The 16,822-nt window shown below is 44.3% G+C and overlaps 1 protein-coding gene across 12 annotated transcripts in view; it reads left to right on the forward strand.

Moving 5' to 3' along the window:
- The first annotated feature begins 501 nt into the window (after window positions 1–501).
- The window catches only part of LOC147035910 (spermatid perinuclear RNA-binding protein-like), a 227,207-nt gene continuing 210,886 nt past the window's right edge, over window positions 502–16,822 (forward strand). For 10 of the 12 annotated variants that reach the window (XM_085848045.1, XM_085848037.1, XM_085848108.1 and 7 more), the window contains exons 1-4: window positions 582–668; window positions 8,861–9,000; window positions 9,624–9,843; window positions 9,949–10,172. In XM_085848045.1, the coding sequence (XP_085704171.1) occupies window positions 597–668; window positions 8,861–9,000; window positions 9,624–9,843; window positions 9,949–10,172 (656 nt within the window). In that variant the 5' untranslated portion in view covers window positions 582–596. Of the gene's footprint in view, window positions 669–783; window positions 808–8,860; window positions 9,001–9,623; window positions 9,844–9,948; window positions 10,173–16,822 lie in introns of those variants that run through there. The other 2 variants (XM_085848072.1, XM_085848076.1) reach the window with 2 other exon arrangements.

Genomic DNA, 16,822 nt, shown 5'->3' on the forward strand with positions numbered 1-16,822 from the left:
AGGTGAGATGTGGGGATGGTGAGAGGTGAGGGTGGTGAGGATGGTGAGCTTGGGATCCTGAGTTCAAATCCCGCTCGGATGTTGAATTAATACCCGGTGGGGTTGACTCAGCCTGTCATCCTCCTGAGGTCGGCAAAGTGAGTTCCAGCTTGTTGGGATGATCGAGCCATTGGAGCGTTGTGTGTCGGAGGGACGATCCGTCCAGGGTTGGACCCAAGAGCCGAGGAGATGGAAGTGTTGGCTTCGTGGTGAGAGTTCTGTGTCCCCCCCACCCCCCATCTCCAACACTTTATTTTTCCACTGATCGGAGTTCCCTTGGTTCACCACAAAACACCGATGGAGTGAAACCGGCTCCACGTGAGGCGGTGTATGAACTGCACAACACGATTCGCTTCGCTGATTTCGGGGTATGTTTTATAACGGTTCAGCTCGAGTCGTACTTTCCCCGTTTATTCTGTGTAATTAAACACGGACAGTGAAGTTATCGGTAAAAGGGTTTTGTTTGTAGTTTACCGAGGGGAAAATAGGGAGATTAAACTGCGGGTTCGGAAAACAACAAACCGAACGTGTCTTTACGTGTTGATGTTGGAAACGTGATGACGTCATCACGCCTCACGTCCTGGAGAAAGGTTCGATGTTTGTATCCAACGATCGGGAACATCACAGATGTACAATGTTTATGGTTCTGTACTCGTTTTTATATGGATATTTATGGACGTTATAACGACCTTGTTTGAATGATTCGTGAGGAGGTTTTAACGAGTGAAGGGATCGAGTTCGATATCCCGTCAATGGAAGATGGAAAACGTGAGGCCGGGAATGTCAATGTGGGGTTTGAATATCACGATGTGAATCACACAGCAGGTTACGAGTGGCGCTGCCACCAATGGTCACCGTGCCTGCAAGCACCAATGGTCACCGTGTCTGCAAGCACCAATGGTCACCGTGCCTGCAAGCACCAATGGTCACCGTGCCTGCAAGCACCAATGGTCACCGTGCCTGCAAGCACCAATGGTCACCGTGTCTGCAAGCACCAATGGTCACCGTGCCTGCAAGCACCAATGGTCACCGTGCCTGCAAGCACCAATGGTCACCGTGCCTGCAAGCACCAATGGTCACCGTGCCTGCAAGCACCAATGGTCACCGTGCCTGCAAGCACCAATGGTCACCGTGCCTGCAAGCACCAATGGTCACCGTGCCTGCAAGCACCAATGGTCACCGTGCCTGCAAGCACCAATGGTCACCGTGCCTGCAAGCACCAATGGTCACCGTGCCTGCAAGCACCAATGGTCACCGTGCCTGCAAGCACCAATGGTCACCGTGCCTGCAAGCACCAATGGTCACCGTGCCTGCAAGCACCAATGGTCACCGTGCTCCTGCATTCTCAACAGTCACCACACAATTTCTAAACTGCATCAATATCCGTGCTGCATGTCGGAGCCGGCTGGGCCTCTCGGAATGAGATTTTTTTAAATCGATCATGGGAATACGAAAGTTTCACGTTGATACAATTTTTTGGCATTGATCTAATTTTTACGGTCATGACCTAATTATAGACATTTAAACATTTTTAACCAAAACTTGACCAAGGTCTGGCTGATCAGGACAAAATTGCCTTCTTGCATATACAAGTATTCACCCCCTCCCAATAATATCACATTTACATGAATTATTAATTATGGAAAAACAATTTTTCCAAATTAACTTTTTTATTCATAACTGGAGAGATCAAACGAAACACTGTTATAGGTGGAGGAGGTTACCTGTGAGGAATACCTGTAAAAAAACAAGTGCATATCAAAGTTCACTGGTTGTTAAACAATTCAGCCCCTGAGGTCAGTACTTGGTGGAAACATCTTTTGCAGCAATGACTGCTACGAGTCTTTGTGGGTCGATCTCTACCAGCTTTGTGCAGTTTGATGGTGAAATCTTTGCCCATTCTTCACGTGAAAATTGCTCGAGTTCTGCCAAGTTTGCTAGGGATCGTCGATGGAATGCAATCTTCAAGTCTCACCATAAATGTTCAATTGGGTTCGACTGGGCCACTCAAGAACATTTATTATCTTCTTATTCAGACACTCCAGTGTGGCTTCATCTTTGTGCTTCCGATCAATGTCCTGCTGAAATGTGAATCTCCCACCCAGTTTCACATTCGTGGCTGACTCGAGCAGGTTTTCATCAAGGATTCTCCTCCACTTTGCACCGTCCATTGTCCCTTTTATCCTGACAAGCTTGCCGGTCCCTGCTGATGAAAAGCAGCCCCATAACATGATGCTGCTGCCACCATGCTTGTTAGTGGCGATGGTGTTGACTGGGTGATGTGTGGTGTTAGCGTTGTATCAGACGTAACTCTTTGAATTAAGACCAAAAAGTTCAATTTTGTCTCATCTGACCACAAAACGTTTCTCCACATGCCTGCGGTATCATGAAGATGCTTTTCACAAACTCCATACGAGCTTTTAGATGTGTATTTTTCAGCAATGGCTTCTTTGTGGCCACCTGTTCATAGAGACCAGCTTTGTTAAGGAAATGGGATATTGTTGATTGATGAACACTGACCCCCATCCTGGACATCAAGAGCCTTGCAGATCTTTCAAAGTCATTGTTGGATTTACAGTGACATCACAAACCAGTTTCCTGCTTGCCCGTGAAAAGTCAGATATGAAATCACACTGCACGTGAAAAGTCTGAATGCCTAAACTCTCTGTTTGCTTCTACATCTTATGTCCCAAACCCATTGCTTTCTGTACCCACCTTACCCAGTTGCACCCAACTGTCCCTGGACTCTGTGTCCTTTTTTCCTGACAAAGTGGAGAGCTTACTGTCAAACCTCGACTCAGATTCTGCAACCGGTTCAGACGGTATCAGCCCACGTGTCCTAAAAACCTGCTCTGCTGCTCTTGCTCACCCTCTCTCTGTTTTATTCATCCTCTCATTTGCTCCAGGTCATCTGCCCTCTGCTTGGAAATCAGCAAACATTACCGCTCTGCATAAAAAAGGTGCCAAAACAGATTCCTGCAACTACAGACTGATCAGCCTATTCCCAATCATCAGCATGGTTGTGGAATCCATCATCGCTTCTGACATTAAATGTTTCATCTTCTCCAATGGCTTGATTTCCGATCATCAATTTGGATTCAGACCAGGTCACTCTACCCTTGATATGCTGCTTCTGCTCTCCCAAGAATGGATGGAGATCCTCAATGCCAGATATGAAATCAGAGCCGTATCCCTAGACATATTGCGTCCTTTCTATATGGTGTGGCACCCTGCACTGCTCACCAAACTCTCTTCCAATGGTGTCAAAGGACATCTCCACTCATGGCTCGCAGACTTCCTCTCCTGTTACAGCCAGCATGTGGCCCTTGATGGAGTTCTCTCATCCCTGCTTCCTCTACAGGCTGGAGTTCTTCAAGGCAGCGTTCTGGACCCTGCTATTTTTCTGGTTTTCATCGATGTCCTCTCCGACTCACTGGAAAATCCTCTTTATTGCTTTGCTAATGACTCCACCCTCTGCTGTGCCATCTGTCTTCCCTTAGATCGACAAGCAGCAGCTTCTTCACTCTCTGCAGATCTGGATAAAAATCACAAACTAGTCCCACACATGGAACATGTCTTTCACAACCCTGGCAAATGTCACACTCTCACTTTGTCTCAACGAAAGAACCTTCTGGAAAACCCCTCCATCTACTTTCTCAACAATCCTCTTAAAGAAGTCCTTTCATTCGAGCTTCCGGGTCTCACCATCTGCCATGATCTGTCCTGGGAAAGCTACATTTCCAACCTGGTCTCCAAAGCCAGTCTCTGACTGGTCATCCTCCATCATGCGAAGTCCTTCTTTGACACACCTGACCTCTTGACCACATACAAATCTATCGTCCACAGCCTGATGGTTCCTGCTATCCCCTCTGGGCTGGTGCTCCTGCCTTTCAACCTTCTCGGCTTCGCGCTGTGGAGACCAAGGCATTTAGAATCATTAATATCTCCCACGATGAGGCTGAGTCTTTGGGTCTCTCACTCTCACCGCAGGCAGGTCGGTGGTCTTTTTGTCTTCCACCGTCTCCTCTCCGGCCTGGATCCCCTCTGCTCTGTCTGAAATATGTAACCCCCCCTTCCCCTTCATATTTCCTTCGGGTGCTTAAGGTCCGCCAGCATCCCCCTTCTGGTAAAACTACCAAAATCAAGAATCACTGCTCACATTTACTTTCATTCGTCTTCTTTCCCACCTTTGGAACAAATTCCCACACTCTCTTCACCCCCACTCTTCCCTCCAGGTCTTCAGAACAGCCGTTCAACACCACCTCTTATCGCCCCCCATCCAAAACCACGATCTTTTCTCACCCCGCTAATCCCCCCCAAATCCACCTGCTTCTTGAAAGTCCCTGTCATATGAGGACCTGAAAGTCCCTGTCATATGAGGACCTGAAAGTCCCTGTGGTGTCTATCTTGTTTACTTTGTGTACTACGCCTCATCCCACTCCCTTCCACAGATCTCATGTGGCTGTTCCACACTGTTTTTCTTTCCCTCTCCCACCCCTCTTGTCTCCTGCTCTCCTTGTTGTACGTTCTGTGCGTTAGCTCTCATACGAGTCTCGACATTGTGTACAAAAAATAGAAAAAATGTTTTTCTTTCAGATTGGGGGGGGTTCCATACGATCCTTTCGAAGAGATATAGTGAAAGTGTGATATTTGTCAGGATTGAAAGACGTGTTCTTCGTGTTGAACCAGCTTGTGATTTTATCCATGTCTGCAGAATGAAGAGGCCACTGCTTGCCGATCAGAGGGATGAGAGATAGTACCGCAGAGGGTGGAGTCATCAATAAAGAGATAGAGGATTTTCCCGAGAGTCTGAGAGATCATTGATGAAAACGAGAAAAAGTACAGGGCTCAGAACGCTGCCTTGAGGTCAAGCATATAGTCAGATGAACCAATTGGAGCCGAGGAAGAACAGCAGCCATTTTCTGGGAAATTGGTCAAATCAGATTCAGAAGAGATGGAGTACCATTGGCTAAGACCCGGGTGGGGAAGTTGATAGATTGAGTCAGTCCCAATGATTCGCAGAAGTCCTTTGCTGAAGTGCCATGGCAGGTGAGGGAGGTACCCACACCCAGCCAAGTGGCATGTTGGCAATTGAAGTCACCGCATTTGAAGAAGAGAGAGTTTGGATGAGAGGATCGAAGTTGATCTCTGTTTTCGGCGAGTGACATGCAAATGGAGTCATCACTGTTTGGTGGACGGTACAACACACAGATAAACAAGAGGTGGTAGTGGAGGGGAGGCCTTGGCCAGAGGTATTCCTGGGGGGTGTGGGGGAGTGACGGCAGTGCATGGTCAGCGAGGAATGGAGTTTTTGATGAAGAGAGCAACTCTGCCACCAGGACAAAGCTAAGGTCTGTCTTACTGGAGGAGGAAGTAACCAGGGAGAGAAAATATGGATTTAGAGACATCTTGAAGGAGGATAGTTCCTGTTCAGCTGATTGTCTGATTTGTCAGTGGAAACCAGGTATGGAAAGATCTGTCAGGTTAGAGTGAAAGCCTTGGATGTTTGAGGTCCACATTGTTAAGAAAGATGGAGGTGGGGAGGCTTTTGGTACAAGGAAGGGGAGGAGGGGGGAGGTAGGGACAGTTGTTGACAGTGTGTGAGGGATTGTGGAAGAGCTCGGGGAGAGGGCTGGATGAGGAGGGGGTGGACAAAAGGCTCAGTGGTGATTGGATGAGGCACAGTGGATAGTAATAAGAGAGGGGGCAGCGGGAAGTCGAAGATTAGAGGTGGAGGAATGATTTGGAAGAGAGAGCGTGGGCGAAGGGACAGCTGTTTGGACGTGAGGGGGGGGATTACTTTGAAAAGGGGGAGTGAGGGGGGAGATTGGAGGGAGAAGGGTGAGGGGGTAATTTTTGAGAAAGGTGAGAGGGGGGAGAGAGTGGATGTTGCTTTGAGAGGGAGGGGAGACTCTGACCCTGCAACTGAACAAGACGGCATCAGCTCACATTTCCTAAAAACCGACTCTGCTGCTCTTTCACATCCTCTGTCTGCCCTTTACACCCTGTCATTTGCCCAAGGTCATCTTCCATTTGCTTGTAAATCAGCCAATATCACAATTACATGAACTAGAACGGCACTTAGTGGAGCGTATATCTCCGCCAGGCTGAGCAGTTGACATTTTATATCCCACTTGCAGGTCGGATCTGGATCTGGACCTTCACCAAAATCGAATATTGGCTTGTTCATGTCACATAACCAACTCATCCACCTTGTTTTGTCACAACTTCTCCACAAATGTTTGAGATACCAACATCCTTGTCTCACACCCAACGTGTCCACCAAGTTTCATCTGAATCCGTCAATAACTTTTTGAGGTATCGTGCTCTATAATCGTTTTTGGCCGACCTCTCATTGGTGAAGAATCATTGAAAAAAAATATTGTAGTGTCTGTATCTGTATCTTCATGAAAATCTAATAATTTCCTCCTTGTCTCACACCCAACCTATCCACCAAATTTTGTCTGAATCTGTCCACAACATTTTAAGATATCCCGCTCATATCACAGACAAACTGACAGACAGAGGTGAAGCAAGCAACCTCCACCTTTGGTGGTGGAGGTGATGAGATTACTCATTGAGAGTGTGCAGTGGAAGACAATTTTATTATTATTTTTTTTAAGTGAGGAGGGGAAATGGGATGATGTTGAGGAGGTAGAAGCAAGATACCCGGAAGAAAGAAGCAAAATGAGGGACACTGATGGAGAAATGATTTCCTCACTTTCTCTTCAAGGATAGGCCGTGTTAATGCCTTGAGCAATATGAAACCAACAAAACAAAGACCAAACTAGAGGGGGAGCACTCGGGAGAGTGCAAAACCTCCGCCGCCAATACTGCTGGGTCACTCAAGTGAACCTTGTATCTTGTTCATTAAATATGATGTCAACAGTGCTGACAGAGTTATAGTTCTTTTTTTCCAACATTTTTTTTGGGGGGGGTTGGAAATCAATTAAAACATGTAAAAATGCAAAAAAAAAAAAAAAACGAAATTTTGTTGAAAAAAAAAGTTGCAAATTTTTTTTTTCTCTAACAATTTTTTTTGGGGGCGGGGGTTGGAAATCACTTAAAACATGTAGAAATGCAAAAAAAATGGGGGGGTTACAATTTTTTTGGAGGGGCGGGAGTTGGAAATCACTTAAAACATGTAGAAATGCAAAAAAAAAATTTCTGCAACAATTTTTGGGGGGGGGTAATTTTTTTTGGGGGGGGGGGTTGAAATCACTTAAAACATGTAGAAATGCAAAAAAAAAAAATTTCTCCAACAATTTTGGTGGGGGGGGGGTTGGAAATCACTTAAAACATGTAGAAATGCAAAAAAAAAAAATTTCTCCAACAATTTTTTTGGGGGGTTGGAAATCACTTAAAACATGTAGAAATGCAAAAAAAAATTTATCCAACAATTTTTTGGGGGGGGTTGAAATCACTTAAAGCATGTAGAAATGCAAAAAAAAAAATTTCTCTTTTTTTTTGGGGGGGGGGGGGGGGTTGCAAATCACTTAAAGCATGTAGAAATGCAAAAAAAAAAATTTTTTTCTCTAACAATTTTTTTGGGGGGGGGGACCAAGTCCAAAATGTAATGGCATGATCCTTGGACCATACCTTACCCCCCCCCCCTCCACCAAGTTTCGTCGAAATCCGTCGAGGAGTTTTTCCGTAATACTGTTCACAAACAAACAAACAAACTGAAAGGGGTGAAAACAGTAACCTCCATCCATCTTTGAAGATGGCGGAGGTTAACAATGAATTAATTAATCATGAAATATTGCACTGGATAACAACAGCAACACCGAGATAAGACACAGAAACATAAAACATGATGAATCCGGTTCGGAAAACTCAGGTTTGGTGAGGTGGAAACGAGCAGCTCCGATTTCACCATGTACGTGTGAAAAACCCCGAAACGCAAGGAAATGATGTGGTGTTTTCGGGTGGATCACGCCTAGATCTAGATGATGTGGATCACGCCGATATCTCCTCCGCCTCCAGTGCGTGGCCTGCTCGCACGGAATCCGGGAAGGCGGGGCTTCTGTCCGCTTGGCACGTCTGCTTGTTTTAGGGATGTGTTCAAGACCTTTATTGCCAATCTTCAAATGTAAAAAACATAGGGGAAAATCACAGAGGGGAATCACAGACTGGGGAACTTATTCTCACTCCTTAGGCTAATTAACATCGCACCACCCCTCGTGTGGTGACACGTAACACAAGCTCACAGATTCCCTACTTCGTCACATCGAGATGCCTCCTACACTTCCACGGACCAAGCAACTCTACATAATGCTATATTCCCGATTAGATTCCTCTATCTACCCCCACAATCGTAACAATACCCACGTTCAAATAATTGCCGACTTCCTGGTTGATTAGTAATACCCGCTCCCTCAGGGAGTGAAATTTGGTGTCAGTGAATTACTTGCACTCTGCCATGTCTCATCGTTTCCCACTCCATTCCCTCTCCCTCCTCCCAGTAAGGGTCAATGGTTAAAGAACCAGCAATCTTGCAGGGTGGAGGGGAGGAGAGGGAGGTGTGTGCAGGCAAAAATTGGAAGTCTCTCCACCCTCATGGGGTTGGTGGGTGGGGGGGAGGGGGGACAGTGGGAGGGTTGATCCGATGGTATGATTACAGGGGCATTGATAGAAAATGACCAAATCATCAGAGTGTTTGAGATGATCATGAGTGAAGGGTTGAGTTGGGAATTGGAGACCAATTTTTACTTTTAAATGCAACATTTTTCCACTCGTCCCCCCCCCACCCGCACGTGTTGCTTTTATTGTATTGTAATATACATTGTCTTTCTTTCCCTCTGTCGGTGTTCATGTATAGATGCAGCATGCTGCAGCATGTAAAGGATCTCGTCATCCAAAAGCATTGCTGTCGTTTGAGAAAAAGGCATATGAGGAGCTCCTCCACTGGGAGGGTCTTGTATACAGAGGCATCTATCTGAGGCCCAATGACTTGCAACGGTGTGTATGGTAATTGTTAAAGCATGAAGTTTCTGTGTCAGTGTTGAACTGAGCGTTTTTGCCTGAACGTCCAAGTTGAGGAAGTCATGGTGAATGAGGGAATTGAGGGTGAATTGTAAATACAGATTAATCTAAAATGGGGGAGGTGAGAGAAAAAGGAGAGAAGATAGAGAGAATATTTGAGGTTGTGCTTTGTTGGGGGAGGATGGGTGGAACAGAGGAGAGGGTGGTGAGGTTAAATTATTATTTCATGGAATATACTGCAGAAATAAGGTGGAGGGATGAGTAAATCTACAATATTACTTTGTTTAGTGTGAATCTTTCCATCATTGCTATTGTCACTTATTTGGTCAAATTTTATTTTGTGGTGTCATGTAATGGACAATTTTATGTCATCACCCGGCCATCGATGCCAGCAGCATAAATACTGAAGCCGGTTCTGACAAGGGGTCAGGCTTTGGGCTCACCCTTCGTGTATTATTTGCAATTCCTTACCTGTTGGATAGTTATTTGATGAATTTTTATTTTTTATTTTTTATTCCCTAATGTTGACGTTTACTCCACTGCTCTTTCAAAAGAGCCTTGTCCTCATGGTCCTCACTTTCCTGAGCTTGTGTTAACAGTTACCAGAATCTCTGCTCACGGTACAATTGCTGCTCCCACAAAGACCTTGCACGGTACCAGGAACAGCTGCGTGAATACGATTTTGAGATGCGCTACTGGGATGACCTTCAATGTTATGAGTCCCAGATGTGTCTGCGGATGCATCAGTCTGAAAAGAGGAGGGATGCATCAGACTCACGTCAACTAAAACTGCCTCGATCACCCTTCTTCATAGACTTGGTTAGTCTCCACTGACTGTTCTGTTTTGCACTTTGTTAACTCTGATCATGTGCACCCTGGCTTGCATGTCATTTGCCTGAACAAACATTATGTTTTTCACTGAAGGCGGCTCCGTCAACTACCGAAGACGACAGACACGTCATGGCCAAGCACTTGGTCATTTACCCACAGTCTGAAGAGCTCAAAGCTATGCAGTCATTTGTTAACACCACCGAACTCGCACTCACAATGCTGGCTGACTGGAAGCTGCCCTCCGGCTCGAAGCAGTCCCCGGCCCTCGATACCAGCGGCACTTGCTGTTTGAATACTGATGCTGATTCTGATGGGAGGTGAGGCTTTGGGTTAACCCTTCATGTATTATTTGCAATTTCTTTGCTGTTGGATAGTTGATTTGGTGAACGATAGAAATGGGGTTTGGTGAACCTCGGCATGATCTTTTGAGGTTCTTGAGTGGTTTGTAGAAAGGGTGAATGAAAGGTAGCTGGCCCCAGGTGTGTTTCTATGGAATTTGGAGTACTTGCACAAACCCTTCAGACAATTGTATGGTTTTAGCTGGTCTATGACGAAGTTGAGCTGTTAAAGCCATAATGATGTCAGTTACTCAGTCAGTCAGTCAGTCAGTCAGTTAGACAGTTGGTCCATTAACAATTTTCGTTGTTTCCCGACTCCTTCAAGGAAGCTCATGCGATCGTGCAACTTGGCATGATGATTCATGACGTTGCTGCACAAAAACGAATGGAGGGAGGGTTCATGGAGAAATCTTTTTAAAATTTCTATCCAGGTGGTGAGATAATTGGCTAATTAACACAAAATGTAATGTAGGTTTTTAGGTCTATCACATATCACGAGATTGCTTCATCTCACGAGATCTCCCGTTGTTTAATTTGAACGTCTTCATTTACCATTTGATCGTTACCATTATTATTATGTTAATATGCTAAGCCATATTTTGTGGACGTATCTCCTCCGAAACTGCGGACGGATTGTCTCCAATTTTGGCATGCGGGTGCTTTGTGGTCTTTTGTGCAGCATAGGCTATGTGAGATCGCACCAGACAGAGAGCTTTGGGAATTTTTGGCGATTTTCTAATTTTTACATTCATTTGCATGGCGACGTGTGACGTCACCGCTGAGAGGCATAATGACGTCATGACATCATCGGTCATTCGCTGACGCCATTACGTCTGTCGTCGACAGTCCGTCACCGCTGAGAGGCGTAATTCCACTCCGAGAAAACAGCGTCTGCAATGTAAAACCCTCTTCTGCACATGCTGACTCCCTCAGACGGTGCATTTGACACAAAAAATGTCACAAGAAACATTGCATATAAAGAAATTCGATAAATCACATTGTGAACACTGGATATATTGACGTCCTAACGAACCCTCACTTTAGAAACTTCATGCAGAGCGCGGGTTTGGCTAGTTTAATTTAATATCTTCATTTAATTTTAATCTCTTAATGTCATTAATATGCCCCTCTTGGTTTGAAGAATGACAAAGAAACAGGGAAGGGAGTACATCGAGTTGTGGTGAGGGTGAAGAGTGGGTGGAGGGTGGGGTTCCAGAAAATCAACAGTCCTTTTACCTTTTTGTTCCTTTTAAGACACTTTTGATACTATACACCTTTTAGACCCCTTTTAACCCAAACTACTATTTAAATGTACCCTTTGGACCTTGAAACTAATGGGTGCCTCATGACCATTAACATCCTTTGGACTGTTGAAGCAGGTTTTTCCAGCGACCTCAAAACGGTACAAAAGAGTAAGTTTACATGCAAGCCGTTTATTCGATAAAATTAAAAAAAAAAAAAAAACACTTACGTGCACAGGAAGGAAGGCCTCAACTCTCAATGATACTGCGAGCTGAAGACTTAAAACTTACATCGAATCTTGAGTGTATATATACAGTTTTTATCATGACATCAGATGGACTTTTGTGGACTTCAAATTTGCAACATATAGAGGTTTTGGTTTGTTTTAGTTGTTTTGTTGTTTTCAGCTTCAGGAAAAGGGTGTGGGGAGGGGGGAAATTGAAATGAGCCATGGTTTGCCTTGCTGACTAAATGGTCACCAGACAATGGTCATCAAATAGATAAGGTTTTCCAAGGTTGTTTTCGACTTGAGCAGAGAAATGCGTAGTCTACTCTTGACTCGCTTTCTCAGCATATACATTTATTAAATTCTTTTTCAAAGCACGAAACTAAGACGATTTTATGTTTTGCATGATTATAAATTCAATCAATAATTCAGATTCCACAATCCCCCGTTTTGTTCAAACAGAACAACTTAATCGCTTGTTTTGTCAGAACAAATTTGCTAAAAAAATCTAAATTTGTCGTCGGCGAGCGGCAGGCTCGTTCCCACCGCGTCACCCAAACTTAAGCTCTTTGGTGGGTTAACATCCTCGTGGGTGAATGTAACCCTGATGGGGTGCATCACTTCCCATCCCTCCGAGTTGGGTCGCCCAGGTGATTTGGAAGGGAAGAACCCTGTGCACACCGAACATATATCCAATAGGCAATTGCCTTTTCAATAAACTAATCAGGTTGAATTTGGGCAAGCCATTCAAATTCGTTTTCCCCTAAAGTTTTAAAGGTATTTCTATCATTCCATATCTCCTCATTATAGTCACCCATCTGTTTTTGATTCTTTATCAACAATTGTTGAATTCTTTCAGAAGGGCTTTTGTCATTCCCAAAGGCACGAGGGTCTGTACTTTCATATTTTCCAAAAGAACCACCGTCATGGTGTCTTAACGAAATGTTATACTAAGTTCTTCGTTTTCTGGGTTTTCTGGATCTTCAGAGATGGTCATTGATGGTTGGTAGGGAGACTTCACGCGTCACCATCGTTGTTACTGTGGTAAATTTTCACGCACGCACGCACGGATGCACGCATGCACGTGCACACACACACACACACACACACCATCATTACTTTTATGCACACTATGATGGCAACAATAGCAATGAATATCCTCGCCCAACGATCAATATGTGGAGTATCCATGTTCCTCATCCACCAAACATTCCCATTACCCAAGATCCAAACCCTCCTTCCTTAAAATAGCCATGTTATTCTGCAGCTACCTTCCTTACGTGTTGTGCCACGTCATGGATATGCACCTTTAATAATGCCTGGGGTTCCACGAGATTATTCATTCGTATCCTGAAACCTAACCTTGTCCCAGTAATTTGTCCCTCAATAGTTACTTTTCCTTCCCCCTAAGATAGTGAGGCAAAATTTGTCCTACTCCGGGGAGTGTGATCATCTTTTTCCCTTGTATATAGGAAGTTACGTTTCACCCAATACTTAGGATAGTTCCAGTGCCAATAATTATCATTATGTAACAAAAAAAAAAAGTTTGTTTGAGTGAATTTTTTGGTTGTTTATCTTTTATTAGGTCGTAAGAATGAAGAAACAGCATATATTTTATGTCACTAATCGTTATTAAGGAAATGACACCGATTTTTTGAAAAATAACAAAAAATTGTATATTTACATAAAATTGCAGAAAAATGTATTTGAACATTAATGAAATTATACAACAGCGTTGAAACATACAGGGATATGCTAATCAGAAGTAAAACAGAGCATACTGTTGATCGTTTTGTGATTTAGAAAATATTTTGAAATTATTTTGAAAAAAATATGATTTTTTTTTCAAGTAGGTTATTCAAGTATGGTTTATATGATTCATTCAAGTAGTCATTTGATATATGTTACATTTTGTTTCCGTTCTTTCCCTTCAACTCATCTTATTATATTTGTTCTTTTATTAAAAGATATTGTCTCATGATGGCTTCTGCTCGAGGTTCCTGCAAGCATGACCCTGATAACTTCTGCTCTGTCTGCGGAGTCTTTCTGAATGTCAAGTCAGTCAAGTACACCATCATTGAAGGGAACCTCTTCTGTTCGGCTTACAAGGCGTACTTTGGAGTTCAATTAGGGGACCAGGACAAGAGTTGGGCGCCACACGTGGTTTGCGGAAGCTGTCGGTCCACTCTGGAGTCGTGGTACAGAGAGGAGAAACGAAAACTGAAGTTTGGCGTGCCAAGAATCTGGCGGGAACCAACAGATCACTCAAACAACTGCTACTTTTGTATGGTGGTAGTGACGTGTCACCGCAGGGGAAAGAAGATGGATGTGTTCGACTACCCCGATCTGCCATCATCTCTTCGTCCGGTGATGCATTGTGAGGAGATTCCAGTTCCCAACCCTCCTCCGGTGATCACGAAAGATGCTTGCACAAGTTCCAGCAGCGAAACAGAAGATGCCCACGACGATGTCTTTGTTGCAGATGATACCCCGGCTATTCCGCATTTCCCTAACCAAGCGGAGCTCAATGATCTTATCAGGGACCTTGGACTCACCAAATCAAAAGCAGAATTACTGGCATCCAGGTTGAAACAGTGGAAGTTGTTGGACCAGAACTGTCGGGTAACAAAACAGAGACAACGTCATGACATATTCTCTCAGTATTTCACACTGGATGAGAAAGTGTGTTATTGTCACGACATCAACGGCTTGTTTGAAGAAATTGAATTCCCGTATGATCCCAGCAACTGGCGACTGTTCGTGGACAGCTCAACTAGAAGCTTGAAGGCGGTGCTGTTGCACAATGGTAACAAGTACCCAAGCATCCCTATCGCCGACTCTGTTCAGCTAAAGGAAGGCTATGAGAATGTGAAGCACCTGCTGCGCCTAGTGAAGTACGAAGAGCATGATTAGGAAGTGATTGGAGACTTTAAGATGATTGGCTTTTTGACAGGTTTGCAAGGCGGCTTCACAAAACATCCCTGTTTCCTCTGCTACTGGGATAGCCGAGCTACAGCGAGACATTATGAAATGAAGGACTGGCCATCAAGAACGGGCTTTGTCATTGGCGAGAAGAACGTGAAGTGGCAACCGCTGGTTTTGCAAGAGAAGATCTTGATGCCACCCTTCCACATCAAGCTGGGGCTCATAAAGCAATTTGTGAAAGCACTAGATCATGAGTCCGCTGCCTTCAAGCATTTGGAAGCGGTATTCCGAAGTTGTCGGAGGCAAAAATAAAGGCAGGGGTGTTCGTTGGGTCGCAAATTAAAAATCTAATGAAGGACCCGGAGTTCTCCGGAAAGTTGTTGGCACCGGAGAAACGTGCCTGGCACAGCTTCGTTGCGGTTGTTCAGGGCTTCTTGGGTAACAACAAGGAAGAAAACTACCGCGAACTGGTCGACAATCTTCTCAAGTCCGACAGGGAGATGGGTTGCAGAATGTCCCTGAAATTGCACACGATGCATTCCCATTTAGATTTTTTTTACATCCAATATGGGAGACTACTCCGAAGAGCATGGTGAGCGCTTCCACCAAGATGTGATGGAATTTGAGAAGCGCTATCAGGGCCAGTATAATGAGCATATGATGGGCGACTACGTCTGGGGTTTGGTCCGAGAAACCCAGCCTCTTCACCGAAGAAAGAGCAGAAAATCTGTGTGTTTTCAATAAACAGTCTTATCGAAGATGTAGTATGCTATATTTTACTTCTGATTAGCATATCCCTGTATGTTTCAACGCTGTTGTATAGTTTCATTTATGTTCAAAGACATTTTTCTGCAATTTTCTTATGTAAATATACAATTTTTTGTTATTTTTCAAAAAATATGTCATTTCCTTAATAACGATTAGCGACATGAAAGATATGAATTTTCTTCATTCTTACGACCTAATAAAAGACAAACAACCAAAAAATTCACTCAAACAAAATCTTTGTTACATTGTATAATCAGTGCAATTGTATCCCTCCTTTTTCCAGTTACTTGTTATCTGTCGTACTTTCGCACTTACATCCCCTTTTGTCCCTCATATTCTAGATAGGACTGGATTAGCTTGTCTCCAATCCAGGTACTTTCAAATCTCTTCCCCTGAAAATGGGACTGCCAAAAGGGCAGTCCATGCTTGGCTAAGTGGGGTAGTTGTGAGCAAATCCAACACTTGCTTTTGTTCTGATTTTTAGCATGTTGTAAAGATATTGCTAAAAAGGTGTTCAATGGATGTCCAGTTATCCCTTCATGTAACACTATGCCTCGCTTCAGGTGTACAGTGTCTATGTCCTCTTCATCCCGTCTCACACGGGGTGAATAATTATATGGAAGGGTCATAGAGGTGTTTGTCCCATACATACCTATCTCATGCAATTGGTCACGATTTTTACCTCCTTCTCTGCGTACTCTGTCACAACCCATTCATTGTTTCCCTTGCTCTCGACCAAACATTCTGCTTCTCCATGACATTCTCATAATACCACAGATGCCAACCCTCCCGATTTCATCGGGAGGCTTCCGAAAATTCACCCAAACTCCCGCCCTTACGATCACTATCCTTATCCTCCCGAAATTTTGATATTTTTGCACTGTTCACTAATCAGAATGTACTGGTATGAGAATTGAATGAAAAGCATCGTCTGCTACGTATAGCATGTGGTAACTCCATAACGTTCGCTGCTACCAAATTGCACGTAAAAAATTGCAAATTCAAATGAGCAGCAGCGAAACATTGGGTCTGGATCTCGCTTATGCGATCATGCACTGAGATTTAGTGCATGCGGTATGTGTGCAATACAGTGCATGCGGTATGTATGCACAGTGTATATGCATGCGATACGCTCACTGCATGCAGCTGGGCCCCGTACCAGCCCGGCGGTCGCGACCACCGTGCGGTGTTTAACAGCCGCTAGCGTTCTACGAGTCGCGCTGCAGCTGTGGAACATCGACTTCGAAGGTACCGATGCTTCAAGCCCTCGATGTTGATTACGAAATGGCAGAAAAGAAGCTTACGAAGACCAAGAAATGGTCTCAGAAGTACAAGACCGAATACAGTCTCCAATACCCGTGTATTCGAAAGTCTGAAAGAGGAATTCATCATGCGTATTGTGCAGTATGCAGCGTTGATATTTCAGTTGAGCACGGAGGTCGCGATGATATTCGGAAGCACGTTGGAA

The sequence above is a fragment of the Eptatretus burgeri genome, chromosome 1 (assembly GCF_056783735.1).
Source record: "Eptatretus burgeri isolate ZD-2024b chromosome 1, Ebu_testis_v1, whole genome shotgun sequence".
In the NCBI taxonomy this organism is placed as follows: domain Eukaryota; kingdom Metazoa; phylum Chordata; class Myxini; order Myxiniformes; family Myxinidae; genus Eptatretus; species Eptatretus burgeri.